Source organism: Somniosus microcephalus, chromosome 13 (genome assembly GCF_052327205.1).
Source record: "Somniosus microcephalus isolate GS21.2 chromosome 13, FLI_Smic_1.0, whole genome shotgun sequence".
NCBI lineage: Eukaryota > Metazoa > Chordata > Chondrichthyes > Squaliformes > Somniosidae > Somniosus > Somniosus microcephalus.
In genome coordinates, this window is record NC_140999.1 from 139,878,804 (window position 1) to 139,902,716 (window position 23,913).

At 45.7% G+C, this 23,913-nt stretch overlaps 1 protein-coding gene across 2 annotated transcripts in view; it reads left to right on the forward strand.

Moving 5' to 3' along the window:
- Positions 1 to 7,028: 7,028 nt before the first annotated feature.
- atp9a (ATPase phospholipid transporting 9A) overlaps positions 7,029 to 23,913 on the forward strand; it is a 244,853-nt gene continuing 227,968 nt past the window's right edge. The window contains exon 1 of one of the 2 annotated variants that reach the window (XM_086005302.1): positions 7,029 to 7,678. In XM_086005302.1, the coding sequence (XP_085861428.1) occupies positions 7,611 to 7,678 (68 nt within the window). In that variant the 5' untranslated portion in view covers positions 7,029 to 7,610. The remainder of the gene's footprint in view (positions 7,679 to 23,913) is intronic. The other variant, XM_086005301.1, reaches the window with a different exon arrangement.

Here is a 23,913-nt window from a genome sequence, read left to right on the forward strand (position 1 = left end):
TGCACTTGGGAGTTTGTGCTGTATAACCAACAGTTCTCTTCTGTAGGCTGGGTCCTCGAGGTGCTCATGTCTTCAGCTGAACTCAACTGTAGCTTAGTGTAAGCTGTGGAGCCAATTGTATCTGGTGGTAGAATACAAAAGACTGAGGTTTCTATTTGGCATTTGAAGATGAATGTTTTATAAATGGATTATTCTATACAGATTGGCTGATTATGATCAAATGTTTTTCTTCAATTTTCCTCTCATTCCATCCTCTCTAGGATGTTGACTCTCACTGGCATACAGTTTCACAGGTGCCACTCTCCCTCCAGTACCTCATCCAAGTAGCCATTGTTCATGGACGAAGCATGACGTTGAATGCTGGCAGCTTATCTGACTTTGGAGGGCATCACAGCCAAATCCAATCCTGGCACCAATACATTCACTTCCAGTACAAGCTGTACAGCAATCAGGAGTGGGAACTTGGGCTGATTTTTTTTTTTCTTCTTTCTCTCTCTTCCTCCCCTCCCTCTAGCTTCAAACACATGGCAATGAGGCCAATAATAACAGCACTGTCCTGGCTCAGATCACCTAACAGCACAAACCCAGTGATTGCAACATAAGAAAAATCCTGGGTTTATGAGGATGTAGATATATGGAATGTGAGGTTTTTTTTTCTGTTCAATTGGGAGGAGTTGTTTTGAAGTACGGTTAGTTGTGAATATAGATTGTAATTCACTCAAGTGTACTGAGGTGCTAAAGTTTACATCAATTATTGTTGGACAGGTAAATCATAAATTTGCAACAAAAAGGGAGGCATTCAGCACATTGTACCTGCACTGGTGCCAAATCTTCAACTGCAGCATTTTGGTCTAATCCCATCCCCCTGCCCATTCCCCATATTCTCTTATTCTTTTTCAAATAGTTATCCAATTCCCTTTTGAATTATGCTTTTGTCGCTGTAGGAAAGCATCTCAAGTTGTAATAACTCGGCTGTAAAAACATTTCTTCTAACTTCCCTCTTCATTTTTCTACTGATGATCCTGAATCTATGCCTCTTTGTTGCCAATTCACCAACCAGTAAAAAAACATCTGATTCCTTGCCCTCCCAAAACCTTTCATGATTTTGAAAATCTCTATTAGGTTTCCCCCTTAACCTCTGCTCTAGTGTTAAATTCCTTTGAGCATTTCTTCCTAACTATAACCTGTTATAACTAGTATTCCAGTGAATCCTCACTGTATTCTTTCCATGGCTTCAATATCTTTCCCAAAATGGGATGGCCAGAACTACACATATCTAGCTTTGGGCTAACCAATGTCTTGTACAAATTCAATGTCAATTCTTTGCTTTTCTATTCAGTACCCCTTTTATATAGAACCCAGAATCCCATTTACCCTTTTTACCTGCACACCCATCGTTCGAGATTTATGAATCTGTACCACTAGATCTTTTTGTTCCTCAGCTCTGTTAAGAGTCTTGCTGTTTAGAGTGTGGGTGTCCAAGACACCATTGAAATGCAGATCATAGGATTCTTTGATCTGACCTGTGAAGCTTGTGCACAAAGCTGATTTTAGTCCTTTCAAGCTAAAGTTCCTGTGCCCAGAGGACTGAATAAGGCTACTCTCTCATTGGTCAAAATCCACCACTCATCGAAAAGTCTTTATCAGTTCTCCAAGCACAGCAATTGTAAAGAGCTAAAACATTTTCTCCCACTCCCTGTGCTGTATTAGTAGCCCCAATCCGATCACTCCTGCTGTTCATGTACACAGAAGAATTTGAAGTGGGCTTTGGGAGGGGGCAGTAAGATGGAGGAAGAACAAGAGGAGAACCAGGCTTTGGGGTTGAGGTAGAATGTAGCCAAAATGGGGGAGAAGGGAGACTGGAACCAAAGAGGGGAAAGGGTGAGTGGGGGGAAGATGGCTTTCTCGCATGGTTTTGCTTGTTTTGTGTATGGGAAAACCTCGCTTTTTTAATGGGGCTTGCATTATTGTGTAATTGTAAGTGTAACAGGCCACTCTGGTTTAGACACATATATCCAGCCCCCAACTCCAAATGGTTGCACGGTCCTGGTTTGAGGTATCCATCGGTTCACTTTTTCCCATAATGTACTATCTCACATTTCACTGCATTGAACTGCATCTGCAATATGCCTGTCCATCCCACTAACCTGTCTATGTCTTAGTACCATAGAAATTTACAGCACAGAAGGGGGTAATTTGCACCACCTTATCTTTGCTTGGGCAATCCAAAACTGATCCCACTATCCTGAACTCATCCCATAACCCTGTATCTTCAAATATTTATCTAATTTTTCCTTAAAAATGCAATGGTCTTTGTCTCAACCACTCTTGGAGCAAGGCATTCTATGCTCCAACAACCCTCTACATATAGAAATGTATCCTAACCTCTCCTCATTCTTAGTGACAATTTTAAATTGATGACTCCTTGTCACTGACTGTCCAACCAAAGGAAATTGTCTTTCCCTATTCAGTCTCTCAAAATCCTTCATAATTTTAAAACCTCCATCAAATCTATTAAACCTCTTAACTGTCTCTGCTTCAGTGGATATAGTCCCAGTATCTCAAGTCTCCTCATAACTAGAGTTTCCCATCCCTGGGATCACACTGGACACTCAATGGCTTTAATGTCCTTTCTATAAATGAATCACCATTATAGATGATATATATAGTAAAGGAATATGTTTTCATTTATGGGGGAGACCAAAACTAGGGGCCAGTAATAAATCCAATAGGGAATTCCGGGAGAAACTTCTTTATCCACAGAGTGGTTGGAATGTGGAACTCACTACCACAAGGAGTAGTTGAGGCAAATAGCATAGATGCATTTAAAGAAGCTAGATAAATAAGTGAGGGAGAAAGGAATAGAAGAATCTGCTGATAAGGTTAGATGTAGTAGCATAGGAGCATGTTTGTGTGGAGCATAAACACCGGCAGAGGCCAGTTAGGCCAAATGGCTTGTTTCTGTGCTGTACTTTCTATGTGATTATGTAAAATTGCACACTCTGTGGCCTAAAAAGTATTTTGTACAAATTAATAGTTACTCCTGTATGCTATGTCCCTACTTATAAAACACTGTTGACCTTTTTTTTAACGTCTTTAACTATCTGTGCCCAGACTTTCAGAGAATTATATATTTAAACACCTCGGTTACTGTTTACCAACACTCTTCAGTGTCTTTCCATTAAGTGTACACTCTCATTTCTTGTTTTCCTCCCAAAATGTATTACTTCACACTGATCCACATTAAGTTCTATCTGCCACTTATCTGTATGCAATCTCTTGTATTCTTCCAGTTTTCCATGCTCTCTAATTTAACATTAGCAGCTATCATTGATAAAATGGGCTGTTGTGTTTGCCTACGTAACAATGACTACATTTCATAAACAATTCACTAGCCATGAAATGCTTTGGGCTGCCCAGAGGATGTAACAGGTGCTATATGAATGCAAGTTCTTTATTTTCTTATCCTTCCTCTTTAACTGCTTATATTTTGCTTAATGTTGACTAATCTGGGCAAAAAGGGGCTTGATCCACATTTGCTTCAATTTTAGAGTTTGATTGAACAACTAAATCTTTTTGAATCAGTTGATGAACATTTCTGATTTATAATTGACCTCACATAATGTAAATGCTTAATTTGTTATGTTTTTCGTAAGAATATCAAGAGACTGAAGATCTTCATTAAATTGAATCCTTTTAAAGGGTTTCAAAGCATTGCCTTCCATCAGGAAATGTCATTATTAGAAATTGAAATGTATACATTAAGATGGGAATGGGTAGTTGCAGTAATTGTTGAACTGGCCATGCTCCAATTTGGTATGTATAGGTGGTGACAGCCACCCTTCCTCCATACAAGGTACTGTTTAGTTGTTGCCTTACATACTGGCAAAGATCAAAATGGGACATGGAGGCAGTATGGAGTGACCTGGGGTCTGGAAAGAGGCAAGTAAGAAGGGACCAGTTTACTGGAATTTTCTATAAGTGGTACTGTAACTATGTTTTTGTCATATTTGCACTTTCACAGTTGACTATCTCAATTTTCTTTTGTAAAATGTGGACTATCACAGATGCTGCCATTAGACCAATTAAAAACATTGGCCTACTTGTAGAAAAACTTAGTTTGCTCAGAAAAAAATGGTTATACCACAAACAGCCAGCTGATGAAACTAAAGACCTTGGTACAAGTTTTATGGAACAGTCCCAAGAATGTCCCTTTGTGGACTAAAGTACCTTGCGTACATATGCCAAGCAATTGGCACTTTAGGGGTCCAACCAATGGCAATAGATCTGACTGAAATATGAAGCTGGCTCTCTCAATACTAATTGCAAGAAGAGCCATAATTAAAACTGAGAACTGAAAGTAGAGAGATTGGTACAAGACCTACATGTAGTGCCTATGCTGGAAAGATCTGTTGCAGTTCTGTTCAGCAACAACACTCAATGTAAGTAGTGAAAGGAGAATCTCTGAATAAGAATGGTGACAGGCACAGTTGGTGAACCCCTACATAGAATCACAATTCTTCTCCCTGCCAACTTGCTCAATCTAATATAACATTGAAATCTCCCCCTACCGACTTCCCGCTGCCGCATGGATGTAGTTCTTCCTTTCCCATAAGATGAGCTGTAATACTGGATTTTATGCATGCCTGGATCATAGATCAAAAACCTACTGTTCAAATAGGTGCTTGAAGGCATTGTAAGGAAATGCATTTCTTTATGAATGGATTTGTGTAACCAGTGTGGAAACAAATACATTTTATAAAGTTATACAAATATAGACATAAATTATCAATAAAGCAATCATTCTTTTCAACATTGAACACACCACTGTACACCTCTTAATTTGAAAACTTGTCAATGTGTCTTGAATTAAAGGGATATTGTTACCGTGAAACTAACAGTCCCCTATTAAAACACTCTGACATCAGAAGTTTAGCATCTTCTACTCTCCCTCTCATTTTCTCTCCGGTACCTTTTGGTTAGGATACAGTAAAACTGGCACCTGCAGCATTCCTCTACCTCAAGCAAATAGCCATTCTAACTAATTAAAAGTCGGCTGTTCAACTGAGTTGGAAAAGTAGGCTTTTCAACCAAAAGGTGGGGTGGGGGAAATCAGTGTCACAAATAGAATCTGCCCTAATTGGCCATCCATACTTCCCAGTAATGGTCTGTAGATATTGCTCACAAGTGAGAATCTTGGTTGATTGCTTGTCCTCCTTATCCCAGGGGTAAGGGGGCCAACTGCAACTCAAATTTAAACTTCCTTACTCTTCTTGGATCAGTAATACATCTAGTGGTGTATATGCAAACTGAGCCATAAAGAAGAACTTACATTTATATAATCATTACTTTTGAAGAGCATCCAGGGTTATTATGCACTAAAGTATCAACAGAGTGTGTACTTATGTCTGCAGTGGGGTTTAAACCCACAACCTTCTGATTTAGCAAGAGTGCTTCCAACTGTACCAAGTTGATTCTAAGGGGATTCCGTGGTTATTGTTTATGTCTTTTCACAAATAAAGAAATCACTTGACTCCTCACTGTAACATACTGTGTGCCCTTGGCTTCCAAAGGCAACATTAAGAGAGTTTATTGTATTAAATCCTGAATGTACATTGATAAAAGAGCACTATAAACAGTGCAATCCTTGTGATAAGTTTGTATGTGCGTGCTTTCAAAAACTGAACAAGAATCCATTTTAAACTATGCATTCATTTCATTGTTTTTCTTGGAACTGTAGCACTTGTGAAAATGTCACTTAGATGACATTTATGATCAGTGAGACTGACATAGATTGCAAACTCATTTAAAATGTGAAGCAGTGTTTATTTTTAAAAGAACTCAGTCAACTAGTCCTGGGACTCAGTGAAGTAACTACTAACACTACTAACAATAACCAGCCCTAGGACAGTGACAGCGTAACACAAAGAATTCGACCCAACACAATCGTCGCTAAGCAAAAGGAAAAATATCTGTCATATTGGGCAGAAACAACAAAAACCCAAAGCAAACTCAAATGCTACTTGGCCCTAAACAGACAATACAACATGGCTGATTACCTGACCAGGGTAAAAGATAGCAAACTGAGAAAAACCTTGACAATGTACAGACTTAGTGAACATAACCTGGCGATCGAAAAAGGTAGACACAGGCAGACCCGGCTACCAAGAGAGGACAGGATATGCTCTCACTGCAGTCAGGGAGTGGTGGAGACAGAGATGCACTTCCTCACAGCTTGTAGAAAATATCAGGGCATAAGGGAGAATTTCTACCCAAAATTCACAAAAATATGCCCGGAATTCAGAAATTTGAATGACGACCAAAAACTCCCATACCTACTAGGGGAAGAGAGAAATTGTGTAACCTTAGCGGCACACTACGTTACAGCTTGCCATAAACAGAGGGACAACCACTAAATATAAGAGTATATACAAATTATATGAATGTATATTTATACACTCAGGGATATATCTGTTTGTACACTGTATGGATAGATCTGTATTTTTGTGTACAACCATGAATGTTTTTCGATGCTTTGGCAACATAAGATGTACCTTGTCATGCCAATAAAGCGAATTGAATTGAATTGATATAGCTTCCTCAGAACTTCTCAATGTTTCACAACCAATGAATTACTTTTAAAGTGTGGTCACTGTTATGTGAATCTCGCAGTGAATTATGCACAGCAAGGTCGAACATTTTGTTTTCGTGAATTTTTTTTGTTATGCTACATGCATTCCCAAACAAGGCCTCAGTCCAACATCTCATCTGAAAGACTTCACCTTGAACAATGCAGTATTCGGTAAGCAATGCACTAAATTGTCAGCCTAAATAATCTTGAAGTGGGTAAATTCCTTAAGCTTGGGCTAGAAGTTCATCGCGGGCGGTATCAGATCGGCCGCCCGTTATATGCAGCGCCTAATGCTCAGCTCCATTGACTGCAATAGATCTGAAAATCAGGTGCTGCGTATAATGGGCGGCCGATCCGATCCGATACCGCCCATTTTGCATCACCACGCGAGATGAATTTCTAAGTCATTGCCTATTGTGGTATTAAGCCTTGGAGAGCAGGACAATCCTAAATTGGTCTGTTTCTAATCAATAGATCTAAATTTGAGCAGTGGTAGGGGGTGCTACAATTGGCCTCAACAAGGGTAGGGAACAAAATCAGCCAGGGTTCCCAATCCTGATAGCTATTCAAAACCCCTTGCTAGAAAGTGCAGGTCGACCTTGGATAAGGACTGAATGGATTTAACTGTAGAACTGGCTGCCAACACTGATTATTTCTGGCATATGATTCTATTGATACTCAATCAGTTCCCTCAGGGTAGGAGGGAGGAAAATTGGGGAAATTTTTACAGCAAAAGTAATTATCACAGCTTATCAGTGACGCGTGGCAGGTCTGTCTTGTGTGTGGAATTGCCCCCTTCCTATAGCAAATCGTTGCCATGTAAGGTTGCCATGGCTGTACCCACATTGTACCTTTGACCCTCGTAGGCAGATCCAGCAGGCTGACAAACAAGGAGAGAGAGAGAGAGAGAGAGAGAGGCTGCTGGGTAGAGAGCAGATCGTACCACCCAGCATCAGAGAGAGAGCGAGAGAGAAGCAACATGTCGGACAATATCCCTCTGCAGCCTGTCCGCCACAAGAAAATGCATGACTCCAAACAGAGGAGCGGGTAAGAGACCAGCAACACTGCACGCCAGCCCGCTTCAGTTGTCTTGTGTTTTTTGTTAAGATTAAGGGCTAGGTGCTTCTGTGATGAATCAGGATGTGGGTGTCACTCTCCCTGCTTTTATTCAAATATTGCGCTGGCGATGTATGTTGTGTTTGGGGTTGGAATGTTGTGCTCCGATCTGGAGCCCGACATGATCTCACCGGGGGGGCGGGCAGGCTCGCTTTCTCCCTCCACTCTCTTCCGGGCCGGCACCCTGAAGACAGGTGTGCGGGGGAAGCGGGCGGGCAGCCCTGGGGAGGGGGGAGGCAGTCGGTCCATTTATGATACCGATTTTTTTTTTAAAGATGCGTAGCAAGCAGCCGGGGAATAACGTGCGTATTTATTATAGATTCTTCGCTATTGCGAAGGCGCGGATTGCTCCTCTCCTCATGCAGATTATCACCGGGAAGCAAATTTGCCAGGCCAGCAGAAGAGATTTATTTTGTGTATGAATTGCTTAAATGTGCGTTGGAATTTGTGTTACCGTAAGGAAAGGTGACAGAGTTGGGGGTGTTAAAAAATTTTTTTAAAAAAAATCTGTAGATGCTGTGTGTTGTCTGGGGTGTGTTTGTTTTGGGAGGCTGGGAAGGATTTCCTGGCAGGTTCTTCCTGATTCACGCCATCATTGAGTGTGGCGCACCCTCCACCAGAGCCGGGAGCGAAAATCACAGGCACTCCTGAAAATCAACCTCGCCCACATGTGGAATTATGTTCCACGAAATTAAAATGTCCACCACCGACGATCAGAAATTCTGTGCTTTCTGATGTTTAGATAGTGACAGCATATTCCAGTACGGGGAAGGTGATATGCTGAAATATTGTTTTTTAGTTCTGGGGAGTGGAAGGTAGAGCCCGTGAGATGACACAATGTTCTGGTGATCTAATGGTGTGGTCAGGGTGGAGTGTGTGTGCCACTCACTTATAGAATGGCGAATATTGCTCTTTCTGTCAGCTGTTCCCCATCCCCACTCTAAAGTGCTGGGCTCAACCCTTTTCTGGCGAGAGCTTAGATATACTCTGATTAAAAATATACAAACGTAACGTGGAACCCTGTGCAAACATCTTCAAAGTACGATTGAATAGCAACAATAGGCTTCTTGTATAACGCCCTGTCAGCCCATTGAACTTGCTTTTGAGCCATCCTGTCAAGTTGTACACACATGTCAATAATCTTTGTCTGCAGCTCCAGTATTCCACAAATTGGAATGTATTTGTTTATAATGTGCATTCTAGCGCCATTCACTGCTGTAACAAAAATATGTTCACCAGTATCAACTACAAGAATGTCCAGTTTTCAGAATCAGAATCAGAAACCCCACAGTGCAGATAGAGGCCATTTCGGCCCATCGAGCCTGCACCGACACATATCCCACCCGATCCCTGTAACCCCTACACCAACACATATCCCACCCTATCCCCGTAACCTATTTAATCCCCCTAACACTAAGGGTCAATTTATCATAGCCAATCAACCTAACCCGAACATCTTTGGACTGTGGGAGGAAACCGGAGCACCCGGAGGAAACCCACGCAAACACGGGGAGAATGTGCAAACTCCACACAGACAGTCACCCGAGGCCGGATTCGAACCCGGGTCCCTGGCGCTGTGAGGCAACAGTGCTAACCACTATGCTCCTTGTGTAAACCTTTGCTTTTTAGTTCTGTGTCCTGCCCATTAGAGCCATGTTGTATTACCTTGAGCTCCACAGTAAAAGTTTTGAGTATTTTTGACATGGGTATTATTAGCAGTTTTCTATACATCAGAAAATCAGTGACACCTAGACCTTTTTAAGAGAACACTTCACTACTGAGTCATGTGCAGTTTGAAGTGGTTTATTCCAGTCTGTTCGGGTTGGAGTTTAAATTCTGACACAGCACACTCTTAAAACCTTGCAGCAGTAGTCTGACAACAAATCATCGGCACACCAGAGAAATATAATTATAAAATATAAAAACTAATTGGGACTAGAGATGTAGCTAGATGGGAATCAATGTGAATTTAGACTCAGGTAGGAATGAATGCAGCTTACAAGAAGGAAGTGCAGTTAAACTGGAGTGAATGGTCAGAGCTGGAAAAAGAAAATGGAGAAATTATTTTGACAAGTGGTTGTTGCTTCTTGCAAAGTGAATAGTTTGTAGTTTTGTTTCTAGACAAAGGCTTTCTTCTGTGTAAGAATTGTGTATTTGGGCTCAGCCCTTGTCACTTTAAGTCATTATTACAGCTGCTAAAATGTCAATGCATTTGTTCGTGCTTTAAATATGTTCAGAGGAGATCACTGAAGGTCAGCTCTGCTGAAAATTTCTATTAAGAAATTTCTATTTCCATTTCTATTCATTGCAATATAGTATGGTTAAAGTTAGCTCTCTATGATCAAATTCTGCTTATGAATGAAGTTTCAGTGCTGACATCACTGTAGGAACTCCTGTGAAATAACTGCCATGGAGAGGAATACCCGAGGTTACCTGATCCATAGGGCTTTTTAGCACTCCTGACATATTTCTAAGTATTGAAATTCTTGGAGAATATATGCAAATAAGATATCCTTTGTGTTTTCCATGATAATCTTGGCTATTTTTTTGCAATATAAGTACACTACTTATCCTTAGGAGCAGGTGGTGAGAATTCATGCTGGAGCTAAAAAAAAGAGGGGAAATGGGCTGAGAAGCAAAGAAGCTAGCAGACAAAATGAATGGGAAAGATGCAGAAGCAACAAGAAAATAAACAGTCAAAAAGGAAATCGACAACAAACAAAGACTGAGAAAAGAGGAGCCGATGAGAGCAACCAGCAAATTATCAGTCTAATAATGACAAGAAAGGAAGCTAGCTTCTGCCTGTTTTCTTTGTGTGTTTGTATTTTATATTTGTTTGTGAAAAACAGAAAGGAAAACCTTAGGGGATAGTGTGATGTACAAAAAAAGTGTTCTTATTTTGGACATATCTAGTTCAGAATTTTGGTCTATGTTATTTAAATCATATTTCTTGCTTGCACCACAAAATCTGTTTATGATGTTGCCATGTTTAAAAGGATCTTCAAGTCTGTAAATTAGACCGTCCTGTGCGGCAATCATGAGCAGCTTTTAAGTGTATAGAGTAGTTGATGCTGTTGGATTTGGCAATACCAGTTTTTGTTAATTGTATTGTGAAAGAATGATTCTAGATGATATTGTCCCTTTAAGTACATGAGCATGGATTACATCCAGCATTTGTTTTGTAGTGGATGGTGAATTGACTTACCATAAGGACTTTTTTGCACATGAAACCTAGATTGGTGAGACTAAGGAATTGTCAGTCACATTGATGTGGACCTCAGTATTTCAGTGCATCTCTCCTTTTTTCATAGTTGCTAGTGATGGATTGAGGCTTTTTCTGGAACCTTCAAGTTGGGCTTCCATTTTAAATCTTCATTGAGGATCAGTTGTAATGGATGATATTGCTTAAGTGTCTTGCAACTTAATTCTTGGTGCTGTCACACTGAATGGGAAAGGTGAGACTTTCAAAATATTTCAGTACAGAAATACATTGCTGAGCTTCAGGCAACTTGAAATTGCAAATGCCAAAATCAGGGCTTCACAGAATGGCAACACACAAGTTCCATTAATATAGTGGGTAAGAGAAAAAAGTGGATAGTGTGTTGAGGCCCAGCATTGTAAATCAGATATGATAGGTTGAAATACATGCATTTGAATGAAGAGGAATTTTCACTTACTGTGTTTATTAAATTATTGAAATTGCTTTCTGTTCCCCTGAAATGAGTACATTACTTAACAACTGAAATAAAAACAGAAAATGCTGAAACTACACACCAGGTCTACCAGCATCTGTAAAGAGAAAACATAGTTTAAAGTTTCAAGTGTAGACCCTATGTCAGAACTTGACATCTGTTATGATTTGGTGACTGTGGACTCATCTTCATTAATTCCAAATTCTCAACGATAGATCATCATCATTTATGTGGAATCCAAATGGATGTTATAGGTTATCCTAAATGTGCATCTGGAGGTGAGATCTGCGCTCCTTGGAAAGGTAGCAGTCGGTTGGGTTTCGTAAAGGCAGCTGAATAGACCTAGATTTGTGTACAGCAGTGCAATTACTGTTCAACAGGAGTCTTGATGATATTACTCAATCCACTCATGTTATTTATAGGATTCTTTAAGTCTGTTATTGAAGAGCTGGGTAACAAGAACATCATTTATATAGCACCTTTAACATAGAACAGCAAGCAAATGAGGAAGAGGGGCCAAATATGGATCCTTGGGGTACTTTAAAGGTGCTGGTATGGAAGTGGGAACATTGCTCATCAGTTCAGTAAATTGAAATATCTCCGAATAGGCTCCAATTCTTCTTAATACGTAACTAATATCATTGGATTCCTTTTCAGAAATAAGGAAAATAAAAAATGTATTTGTACTGTCTCTGAATATGAATATCGACTTGTTCTGCTTTTTTATGGACATACCCATGAGGTAGCACGGCTGCCTGAGTTGGTTTAGGTGAAATGAGAAGAGGCATTGCTTAAACCAACAGGAATAGAATTCTGTTACAAAATAACCAACCAGTTTAGACAAGCAGGCTCCAATTTTCTCCCAGCCGTCGGGCGGGTTTTCAGGCAGGCGGGGGCTGAAAATCGCAGAAATAGGGGGTTGCGACACCCCCCCCAACCCCGCCCCGCCTGACTTTCGCCCCCGTGTTTCAGTGTGACCCGAATCAGTCCTGCCCGCCGTAGGCGGGAATGGTCGGCGGGAGCCTAATGATCAATTGTTGGCATGTTTAATCCTATTTTCAAGGGCCCTTGCAATTTTCAGCCTTTCCCCACGTAAAACACGCCTGGTGGGAACACCGCTGATGAAACCTGGCGTGAACAGAGTTGGCTTGCTTGCTTTCAGCTGCAGGTCAATCAGGACTGAAGAGATTTAATCAGACAGCATTTGGAGGCTGCAGGACCTTGTTGCTGAAGGCTTGGGGCAACTTGTTGAAGGCTTAGGCACAGCTGTGGAAGGTTGGAGCCTCCTCACACACTTCTCCAGTGTGAGCTCCTGGGAAGCCCCTCTCATCGCCCTAACTCAGCTCCTCCTCAACGGAGGCATCTGCCAGAAGCATGGGAGGCCTTTTGTTCCTTCCCTTCCTGGCATTAGAGGATCTCTAACAGCAGAGGAAGCTGGAGCAACAGCAGCACCAGCAGGAGCGACAGGCTGCGGCTCAGCCACCTGGGGCAGCACAGGCCAGAAGGGGCCAGCGCATGGAAGGCCGTCGGTGCAGGAGATACCCCCCAAACAGGGTCTACAGACACAGGGTCAGCTACCTCAACATGACTGAGCAGCAGTGCCAGAGGTGGCTCCGACTTTCGCGAGAGGTTGTGACTGACATCTGCGCAATGCTGCAGCAAGACCTGGAGTCCAGAGCACCAGGTCGACACTCCTTACCAGTGGCCATCAAAGTCACCACCGCACTCAACTTTTATGCCTCAGGCTCCTTCCATGGATCAGCAGCAGACATCAGCGGCATCTCCCAGGCGGCCGCACACACTTGCATCACGCAGGTAACCGATGCCCTCTTTGCCCTCGCACACAATCCGATCCATTTCACCAGGGATCGCGCAAGTGTGAGGGCACGAGCGCTTGGATTAGCTCAGCTGACAGACTTTCCAAGGGTGCAGGGCGTCATTGACTGCACACATGTGGCCCTTAGGGCACCCCACCGCAATCCAGGAGTTTTTGCCAACTGCAAGGGCTTCCACTACCTTAACGTTCAGCTGGTGTGTGACCACAAGGTGGTGATTTTGCATGTTTGTGCCAGGTACCCTGGCAGCTGCCATGACTCCTTCATACTGCGCCAGTCTACTGTGCCTCCGCTATTCAGTCCACCAAACGAACTTGAAGGATGGCTACTTGGAGACAAGGGATATCCCCTGCGCTCTTGGCTAATGACGCCGTTGAGGAGACCAGCCAGCGAAGCTGAGGAGTGCTACAACTCCAGCCACATTACCACCAGATGCATTATCGAGCAAACCATCGGATTGCTGAAGATGCGCTTCAGATGCCTCGATAGATCAGGTGGAGCCCTACAGTACTCATCAGCCAGGGTCTCCAAAATCGTCGTGGTATGCTGTGTGCTTCACAACATGGCACAGCGTCGTGGCTTGCCGATTCCACAGGACCAAGAGGCTCCTTACAGAGCCGCCTTGGATGATGCTGAGGAGGAGGAGGAGTAGGAGGAGGAGGATGGAAACGAGCATCCTGCAGAGGCCCGCCAACCAGCGGCACCAGTGTGCGAGAACATTGCTGGGCGGAATGCAAGGAACGCACTCATCCTGGGCAGATTTGCGTAGCCTGGTACATCAAACACTGCAGCCTCACTGCTTCTTAACTGACCATGGACAGTGGCCCATGCCTACACATTCCTACCTATTTGACCAGCTTGCTGACATCTGCAAGTTATCCTAAGGCCTCTGTGATATCCCCATTCGCCAAATGACAGACGCCATAACTGCAGCAGTTGCCACCAGATTTTTTATGTACAGGAAAATGATGGCATTAAAACTATTTACAAGACTTTTCACCCAAGTGACTACCCTTGTGATTAGTGGTGCTTTATTTTTCTCTTACGCGTGCTCCTACGTAGTGGTACCCCTGTGGCTTCAGCAGATGTGGAGGCCCCTTGCTCACTTTCCTGCTGCGCCTGTCTCGACACCTTTGGTGGGCGTCCTCTGGGGTGGCGAGCCTGTCGGGGCTCGCCAGCAGTCTGCTGCTCCTGCGGCTGTGCAGGGCTTGAGACTCCTATCTCACTGGGTTGTGGACTCCGGCGGGCCTCTGACCGAGGGCTCTGAAGTGGCATGGAAGTGTGAGCGCGTAGAGAGGAGCCCCCACTTCTTTGAGGTGTGCCAACAACCTCCCTCTCATGGGTCAGCTCCCCCTCAGCGCCTACAAGTGGCTGGAGAGCACCTTGCTGCACATCAGGGGGGCCATGGGGACCCATCTCAGCACTGGAAGTCCTGCTCAGAGGGACTTCCATGAAGGTCTGGTTTCGGTGCTCAATAGATGCCCATCGCTCCTCAAGAGATGCCATTCTATTCAGAGCACTCACCATGTTTTCGACACCCTGGTGACTAAGCTCCTCCATGGCCGCAGCCCTCCTCTCCTCGGCCGTAGCCCTCCTCTCCTCGGCCGCAGCCCTCCTCTCCTCGGCCGCAGCCCTCCTCTCCTCGGCAGTAGCCCTCCTCTCCATGGCCGCAGCCCTCCCCTCCTTGGCCGCAGCCCTCCTCTCCTCGGCAGTAGCCAGCCTTACCACGGAGGTTGCCAACCTTTCCGTGGTGATGCTTTCATGCGCCAATGACTCCACTGAGGCTCTGCTCATGCTCGCCATGGACTCCTCCATTCGCTCCACACTCGCCGCGTCCCTGGAGACAAAACCTGCCAGAGACTCCTGCATCTGTGCATGGAGATCCATCACCTCCTCTTGTGGATGGACCCAGAGGCATAGGGTCGACATGCAGCTGAGCTGAGCTGGCAGAGGCATGCGCCCTCCGACGAGGACTCTCCACTGCTGTCCCTGTCTCCACACTCTGCTGATGCTCACTTGTGAGCTGTGATGCACCAGGTGACAACTCTACTCTATGTCCCGAAGGTCCCACCGAGGTGTGAGTGTCTGCGCTGGTGCTGGGTGCGCTTACTTCTGCTGACGCTGCGCCCTCAGAGGCTGGAGCTTCCTCTCAGGAGTCTGGCTGCAAAGCCTCTTCCTCCTTGGCAGTGGCGACGGGGGCTCCGGATGGTCCTGTGGGGGAGTAAAGGAAAAAGTTAGAGATGTGATGCCAAGGCTACTTGCACATTGGATTTGGCAGATGCTCATAAGTCCAAATGATGTGGCTTCAGAATCATATCAGCAACTCATGCTATGTCAATGAGAGAGATGGGGAACTATTCTGTCACCAGCTTGCGGGCTCTCTCCTGCCCCAGCAACCACAGGCACATCAGCCCCAGCAATCTCGATCGCTGCTTCCTCCCAGGGGCTCAGGTGGGCGACTGAGGGTGGTCCTCCTCCAGTCCTCGCACGCTCTCGTCTATTGTGAGCTCTCTTTTCCTGCAATGAGAGAGACAAGTGGAGTTTGAGTGAGAGTGCAGGAATGAGTGTAGAGATTGCATAGCATAGATACTTAGAAGGGAGACAAAGATGTTGTGAGGCTGCAAGACCAAGGGCCCTCCCTGTGTGTTGTCAGTTGTGTTCCAAGCATCAGAGTGAGAGGCAGTGTGAGGGCTGCATGGTGGAATAGTTATGTGAATGTGAGCATAGAGAGATACGGAATGGGTAAGGGTGCATGGATGTGACTGTGAAGTGGGATGTGGAGGAAGAGATTGCTGAAGCTGAGTGCTGTTGGGGAAAGGCAATGGGGATCAGTTTGAGGGTGATGGAAACTTCGTACTTACTTTCCCTATGCGGTGAAGGTCATGGAAGCGCTTCCTGCACTGCATCCAGGTGCGACGGGTGACTCCAAGAGAGTTGACCTCTGCAGCCACCTCCATCCAGGCAGCCCTGGTCTCTTTGGGAGGCCTCGTCCTCCCTGAGCGAGGGTAGAGGACCTCCCTGTGGGCCCTTACCCCATCCACCAAGGTCTACAGTGACATCTCGTTGAATTTGGCGGCAGCTCGGCCTCTGCCGTTGGCAGCAGCTGGTGCAGGCTCCTTTGCCATTCTGCAAGAGTGGTTGAGAAGCCTGCAGAGGTGGAGAAGCTTGCTGGACACTTTAAAAGCACCGCGAATGATGACATCATACTGTGTCCATTTCCAGTCAGAAAGCCCCAATCAGCAAGGCTGCCCACACACTGGAACTTCATTGGCCACTTGAGGGAAAATTGCGTGCAGCTAGCTGACCCATTTTTTTCCGGGTCGGAACCCGACATTCGGGGAACCCGAAAATTTCCCGCACGATCCAGAAAATCGGGCCCGCAGTGTCTATATTTACAGAACATCAACTTTATTTTAATAATACATTTGAAACATACACTTAAATTACTCTCTTTTTTAAATTAAAGGTTGATTATTTTCTGTATCCCTCCTTGATAAAGTATTCCCTAATGGAAGTATGTTACAACACTTAAATAGGATTGAAAAAGGGAGGATACTAGGAGTGCAAAGCTGCAACCTATCTCTTTGTGGAATGACATGTTTGAACAGATATGGACTCTGTCCTGCATTATGTTCTAAAATGTCATTTCAGATTAATTTTAGCTAGGCTAATGATTTGGGATTTTTTAAAATTGGAGCAGTTGTTGTTTCTGATTTAAGATTTCCTTTGTGCTTGTAGATAGAGCAAACTTACAAATCTGTCTGGAGGCATTTCATGTTAATGGCATAGAAATTCTGTTTGGTCTGAGCAACATTTGATAGTATGAATGCTAACACATCATGTTTCATAGGGGAGATGGTGGCATATCGGACATAAAATGGAATTCCTCAGATGGCAAATAAAGCACTTTTTCATTTTTCATCTAACTGAGTGATGAAAATAATTAACATTGATTACCAGTTTGCTGAGAAAATTTGGGTTTTCTTCAAAGACATGCCTATTGTGATAAGCCTGCTCTTGATCTGAGGTCAGAAGCTGCCTGGATGAAGTATATTAACTACAGCCTTTTCCCATATCTTGTTTGATTGTTTCAACTATTGATCTGTACGTCACTGCTGTGATGGAAAAATTCCATAGGGGCAAAGGAATGCTCCAAACAGAATCTTTAAAAAAGACTCTGTCTAAGGACTTTAAAATGACTGTGGATTCAAAAGAACTTGTTATTTTAGTTTCAGCAAATGGTTTACTGTACCAGTAAAAGTTAAGTATTGTATTGGTGTTTGCCTGCTGATTTATTTTGGTTCTGTATAAGTTTACATCTTCCAATAAATACAATTTGTAGTCTAGCCTGAAGTATATGATCTGTCAGGGTGGCAATTAGGAGAGTATGGTGGGAGGTCCCACACACTTTTTGTTTTTGATGGGGTGTTTTTCTGCTTTGTAACTCAAGAAATTAGTAATTGTTAATCCTGTAGCATGATAATTGATCCACGTAAAAGGTGTACCAGTTTCAATCATTGCTTATGGAAAGTGCCTTGTTTGCACAAATAGTATTGGGAGGCGCTGGAACTGTAACAGCAAGGTTTGTACTCTTTCTTTCTCTTCTAGTTCTCCTCCCTTCATGCCCTGCTGTTTCAGGTTTCAGGCTCGAAGGGCCAAATGGCCTACTCCTGCTCCTATCTTCTATGATATATGGTGGGTGCAGTTCAACGGATGGTAGTGGCTCTCGGGTACTATGCCCGCGTGGCCATTCTTCAAGTATGAGTCTGGATGCTGAGCGTTGGTGGGCTATTCAACTGTGTGAGGCCATTATAACCAAACCCTATCGTGTCCTCCGTGTGTGCGTTCTACAGGATCTGAGCAGTTACGTATGTGAACACAATTTGTAAATGGCTCCTTCTCCTTAGTCTGTATAGATTACTTGCAAAAGTGACCTGTGGTCAGAGTTGTGCTGATCTGACTTTTAGAAATTATTTGAGTCCTGTGATGGCTCAGTGGGTATATGCACGGTATGGTGTGGTATTGAGCTATCTAGACCAATAAGTTCCCAGTGCTGCACTGGGTTTGCTGACCCTAGTTAGGGTAATACTGGGGCGCACTACAGTTGGCTTTAATTTCCCCAGATAGGGGGGAAAAAATTGGACTGGGTTCCTGTTCGTGATCACCAATGAGTAATGTATTCTGCAACATGTTTCTGTATGGAAGGTAGGAGCAGACAGGGGTCAGGTTCAGACATTTTGTTGAAGCTTACATGAAAAAAATGGGAGCGTTATCGGTATCCATGGAACTGTATTCAGTGTGGGATACCTACCTGCGAGGAGAGGAAATTGGCCAAATTTGTCACGCATACAACAATGCTGGCAGAATTTTCCTACCATTTCACTTTTGGCATGAGGAATATAAGGGAGAGTGCAGATTGGAAACCTGTAGTATCACAAGGAAAGGCATAATAGAAAGAGTTAGGAGCTGAAGATAAACAAGACGTCAGGCTCTGATCATTTCCATCCATTGCTGCTGACAGACTTAGTTGAGGAGATTGCAAATCCAGTCCCTGATATCTTTCAAAGCTCATTAGTAATGGATTGGAAAGTTGTAAATGTGACTCAACATCTTGGGGAAACTGTTCATAATTTTGGGGGAATAATGTTGATGCGCCTCAATGACTTCAAGACTCAAAGTTAACTGAATAAAACAAGGCTTTTATTAGCAAAGAAAAGATGCCTGTGTCTTCACCTAGCATGCTGCTGTTCTGCTGCAAGACAAGCCTGGGCTTGTCTTAAGTAGGGCCAGGTATGGGCGGAGCCGACACACAAAGGGGGCGGTCCACTATACACAATACAAGGTAAAGCACCGGAGCAGGCAATACAATATATGTAGTTAACTACAGAGTCTGATGAATGACATATTTCATCACATTCACCCCTTCTACAGATTTAGTCTGTCCGGGGGTGTGATAGTCCTCTGTGACCAACGTAACGGTTGCGGTGCCGCGGGTGCCGGCTGGGTGTCCCGGGTGGTCTCCTGGGTCTCTGCCGGGGGCGCCACCGGGGTTGTTGAAGGAGTAGGTGGTGGGGGTACCGTTGGCTGGTGTTCTTCCGGGGGTGATGAAAGAATAGTGGGTGGAGAATAGTTGTTGTGGTTGTTGTTGTTGTTGTTGTAGTCGTTGTCGTTGTTGCTGTTGTTACCGGCTGGGGCGAGGTCTTTTATGGACACAGTGTCCTCCCGTCCGTCGGCGTGCCGGACATACGCATATTGTGGGTTGGCGTGGAGCAGGTGCACTGGCTCCACGAGAGGGTCCGTCTTGTGGCCCCTCACATGCTTCCGCAAAAGTACCGGACCTGGGGTGGAGAGCCATGATGGTATGGATACGCCTGAGGTGGATTTCCGGGGAAACACAAACATTAGCTCATGAGGCGTGGCATTAGTGGTGGTACACAATAGTGACCGTATTGAGTGGAGCACATCTGGGAGGACTTCCTGCCAGCGGGAGATAGGGAGGCCCTTGGTCCTTAGAGTTAGGGTGACTGCCCTCCATACTGTCCCGTTCTCTCGCTCCACCTGACCGTTACCTCGGGGGTTGTAGCTGGTGGTACGGCTCGTGGCAATCCCCTTGGACAGCATGTACTGGCGTAGCTCTTCACTCATGAAGGACGCCCCCCTATCCGTGTGGATATAGCTGGGCATACCGAACAGGCAGAACAGGCTGTTGAGGCATTTAATGACCGTGGCGCTGGTCATGTCTGGGCAGGGGAAGGCGAATGGGAAACGGGAGTATTCGTCCACAATGTTCAGGAAGTAAGCATTGCGGTCGACGGACGGGAGGGGGCCCTTGAAATCTAAGCTAAGTCGCTCAAAGGGCCGTGTAACTTTGATTAGGTGGGCTCTATCAGGGCGGTAGAACCGAGGCTTGCACTCAGCGCAAGTGCGGCAGTTCCTGGTCAGGGACCGAACTTCCTCAATCGAGTAGGGTAAGTTGCGGGACTTTATGAAGTGGAACAGCCGTGTGACCCCTGGGTGGCAGAGGTCATTGTGGAGGGTCTGTAGCCGATCCCCGGTGGCGTTGGCACACATCCCTCGTGAGAGGGCATCGGGGGATTCGTTAAGGGCCCCCGGCCGGTATATGATGTCGTACTCGAAGGTGGAGAGCTCGATCCGCCACCTAAGAATCTTATCATTTTTAATCTTCCGCCTCTGTTTATTATTGAACATAAACGCTACCGACCGCTGGTCGGTAAGTAGGGTGAAGCGTTTGCCGGCTAGGTAGTGCCGCCAGTGGCGCACTGCCTCCACGATGGCTTGGGCCTCCTTTTCCACGGAGGAGTGTCTGATCTCGGGCTCCTGGAGGGTCCTCGAGAAGAAAGCTACGGGCCGCCCCGCCTGGTTGAGGGTGGCCGCCAAGGCAAAGTCAGACGCATCACTTTCCACTTGAAAGGGAGTGTTCTTGTCCACTGCCTGTAGCGTGGCCCGCTCAATATCCTGCTTAATGCTTTTGAAGGCAGCATAGGCCTCAGCAGAGAGCGGGAAAGAGGATGCTTTCAAGAGGGGGCGGGCTTTATCGGAGTAGTTGGGGACCCATTGGGCATAATACGAGAATAACCCCAGGCACCTTTTCAGGGCTTTGGGAGTGTTGGGCAGGGGCAGCTCCCGTAGGGGGCGCAATCGGTCGGGGTCTGGTCCGATTTCCCCATTCTCCACCACGCTGCCTAGTATGCAGAGGCACGTGGTGTTGAAAACGCACTTGTCCTCGTTGTAGGTGAGGTTGAGTTTTTGTGCGGTTTTCAGAAACCTCGCGAGGTTTGAGTCGTGGTCCTGTTGGTTGTGGCCGCAGATGGTGATGTTGTCGAGATAGGGGAAGGTTGCCTGCAAGTGTTGGTCATCGACCATGCAGTCCATCTCCCTCTGAAAGACCGAGACCCCATTCATCACCCCAAAGGGGACTCTGAGGAACTGGTAGAGGCGCCCGTTTGCCTCGAAGGCGGTGTACGAACGGTCCTCTGGTCTGATAGGGAGCTGGTGATACGCTGACTTGAGGTCGATGGTGGAGAACACCCGGTATTGGGTGATTTGGTTCACCATCTCGGATATGCGGGGTAGCGGGTAGGCGTCTAGTTGGGTATAGATGTTGACTGTTTGACTATAGTCAATCACCATCCGCTTCTTCTCGCTACCCCTCACCACCACCACTTGGGCGCGCCACGGGCTGTTGCTGCGTTCAATAATGCGCTCCCTCAGGAGCCTGTCTACCTCGGTCGCGATAAACCGCCTGTCCTCCCAGCTGTACCTCCTGCTTTTGGTCGCTATTGGCCGGCAGTTAGGGGTAAGGTTCGCGAATAGCGAAGGCGGCTTTACCTTCAGGGTAGCCAGACCACATACTGTGAGGGGCGGCTGGGTCCCACCGAAATTGAGCGTGATGCTTTGGTGGTGGCACTGAAAATCCAGGCCCAAGATCACGCTCACACATAAATCCTTCATAATTAACAGTTTAAAATTATTATATACAGTGCCTTTAACGGACAATCGTACCGCGCAGTAACCGCAATAGTCGATATCTGGGTTTTGTCGGCCATAGAGATCCTGCCCTGAGTAGGGACTATAGTTAGAGAGAGTCGTTGTACCAGATCAGGGTGAATGAAGCTCTCCGTGCTCCCGCTGTCAATTAAACATTTAACCTTGCACCCGTTTACCTCGATGTCCACCATCGATTTGGATAGTGGGTGCGGTCTGGACTGGTCCACTGTGATCGACGCCACTGTAGGGCCCTGATCGGGACAAGATGGTGGGCCACACGAGGCCGGGTAAGATGGCGTCCACGATGTCTGCTCGTGAGATGGTGGACCCCACGAGGTCGGACAAGATGGCGTCCAAGATGGCCGCTCCCACGGCGCGCACGCGGCGGTGGCGGTTTTGCCTGCGGGGTTCCCTCTGCACACCTTCCCAAAGTGCCCCTTCTTACCGCACTTACAGCAGGTGGTGCCTTTCGCCGGGCACAGGTTCCTGGTGTGCTTCGGCTGCCCGCAGAAGTAGCATTTGGGGCCCCGATGCGTCGCGGCGGTCGTAGGGCTTCTGGTGGGAGAGCAGGGCCCCGACGGTGTTGGGCTACCGGGCGGGGAAGCAGAGGCGGCGTGGGCCGCGCGGCCTGACGAGTAGGAGTCAGAGTTCTTCTGAGCCACATCCAGCGATCGCGCTGTGTCCACAGCCTGTGTCAGATCTAGGCCCGTTTTCTCTAGCAGTCTCTGCCGGATGTAATTAGAGCTAAGGCCTGCGATAAAGGCATCCCGAATAAGCTCGTCTGTGTATACCGTGGCTTTCACGTCTTTGCATTTGCAGTCTTTGCCAAGCACTTTTAGGGTGACTAGAAAGTCCTCCAGCGACTCTCCGGGTCGCTGTGTGCAGGTAGCAAGCAGGTGCCTGGTGTACACCTCGTTGGTAGGCCGCTGATAGTGGGCCTTTAGAATGTTGCAGGCATCCAGGTAGGTGGCGGCGTCTTGGATGAGTGGAAAAACCCGGTGGCTTACCCGATTCTGCAGGATCCCGAGTTTCACATCTCCGGTGGCTTTAGAGGCTGTGACGGCTTCGGAGTTGGCCATAAAGAATTCCAAGCACTGGAACCAGTGTCCAAACCGTGCCGATGCATCCGAAGCATGCGGGTCCAAATCCAAGCGTTCTGGTTTCAAAAGTTGATCCATCGTTAAAGTTTGCTAATAAAATTGATGCGCCTCAATGACTTCAAGACTCAAAGTTAACTGAATAAAACAAGGCTTTTATTAGCAAAGAAAAGATGCCTGTGTCTTCACCTAGCATGCTGCTGTTCTGCTGCAAGACAAGCCTGGGCTTGTCTTAAGTAGGGCCAGGTATGGGCGGAGCCGACACACAAAGGGGGCGGTCCACTATACACAATACAAGGTAAAGCACCAGAGTTGGCAATACAATATATGTAGTTAACTACAGAGTCTGATGAATGACATATTTCATCACAAATGTAAAGGATCACCTGGAAGGACAGGATCTGATTAGAAAAAGCCAGCTGAGTTCAGAGTTCTTTGAGGTTATAGATCTGATGAATAAGACTGAAGGTGTGGATATTATCTACCTACCTAACAGCAGTGACTGCACGTCAAAAGTAAACCATTGTTTGTAAAGCACTTTGTGACATCCTGAGGATGTGGTGAGGTGCTATTTAAAGGAATGATTCTTCTTTTCATTCTTACTCTGAATTTCAGGAAAGTATTTGATACTAACCCAACTAACAATTATTCATAAGGAGAATGCTTACAGGATATATGGCAAAATGTTATGTTATGTTTTATTGGTGCTGAAAGGTAGACATCAAAAGCTGGTGATGTGTGGGGAGGTGCTAGAGTTGAAGCAGGCTACCAGTAGAATACCACGGGGGCTGATGTTAAGTTCGAATTTTTTTCAGTGACTTACAGGATGAATGTTGTCCATGGTGTCTGAGTTTGCGGTTGGCATCAGGTTGCGTGCAGTAGCCAATGATGCTAACCAATATGTGATGGTATGCTGGGATCTACATAGGATTACATTACATAGGATATACGGCACAGAAACAGGCCATTCGGCCCAACCAGTCCATGCCGACATTTATGCTCCACTCGAGCCTCCTCCTGTCTTTTCTCATCCA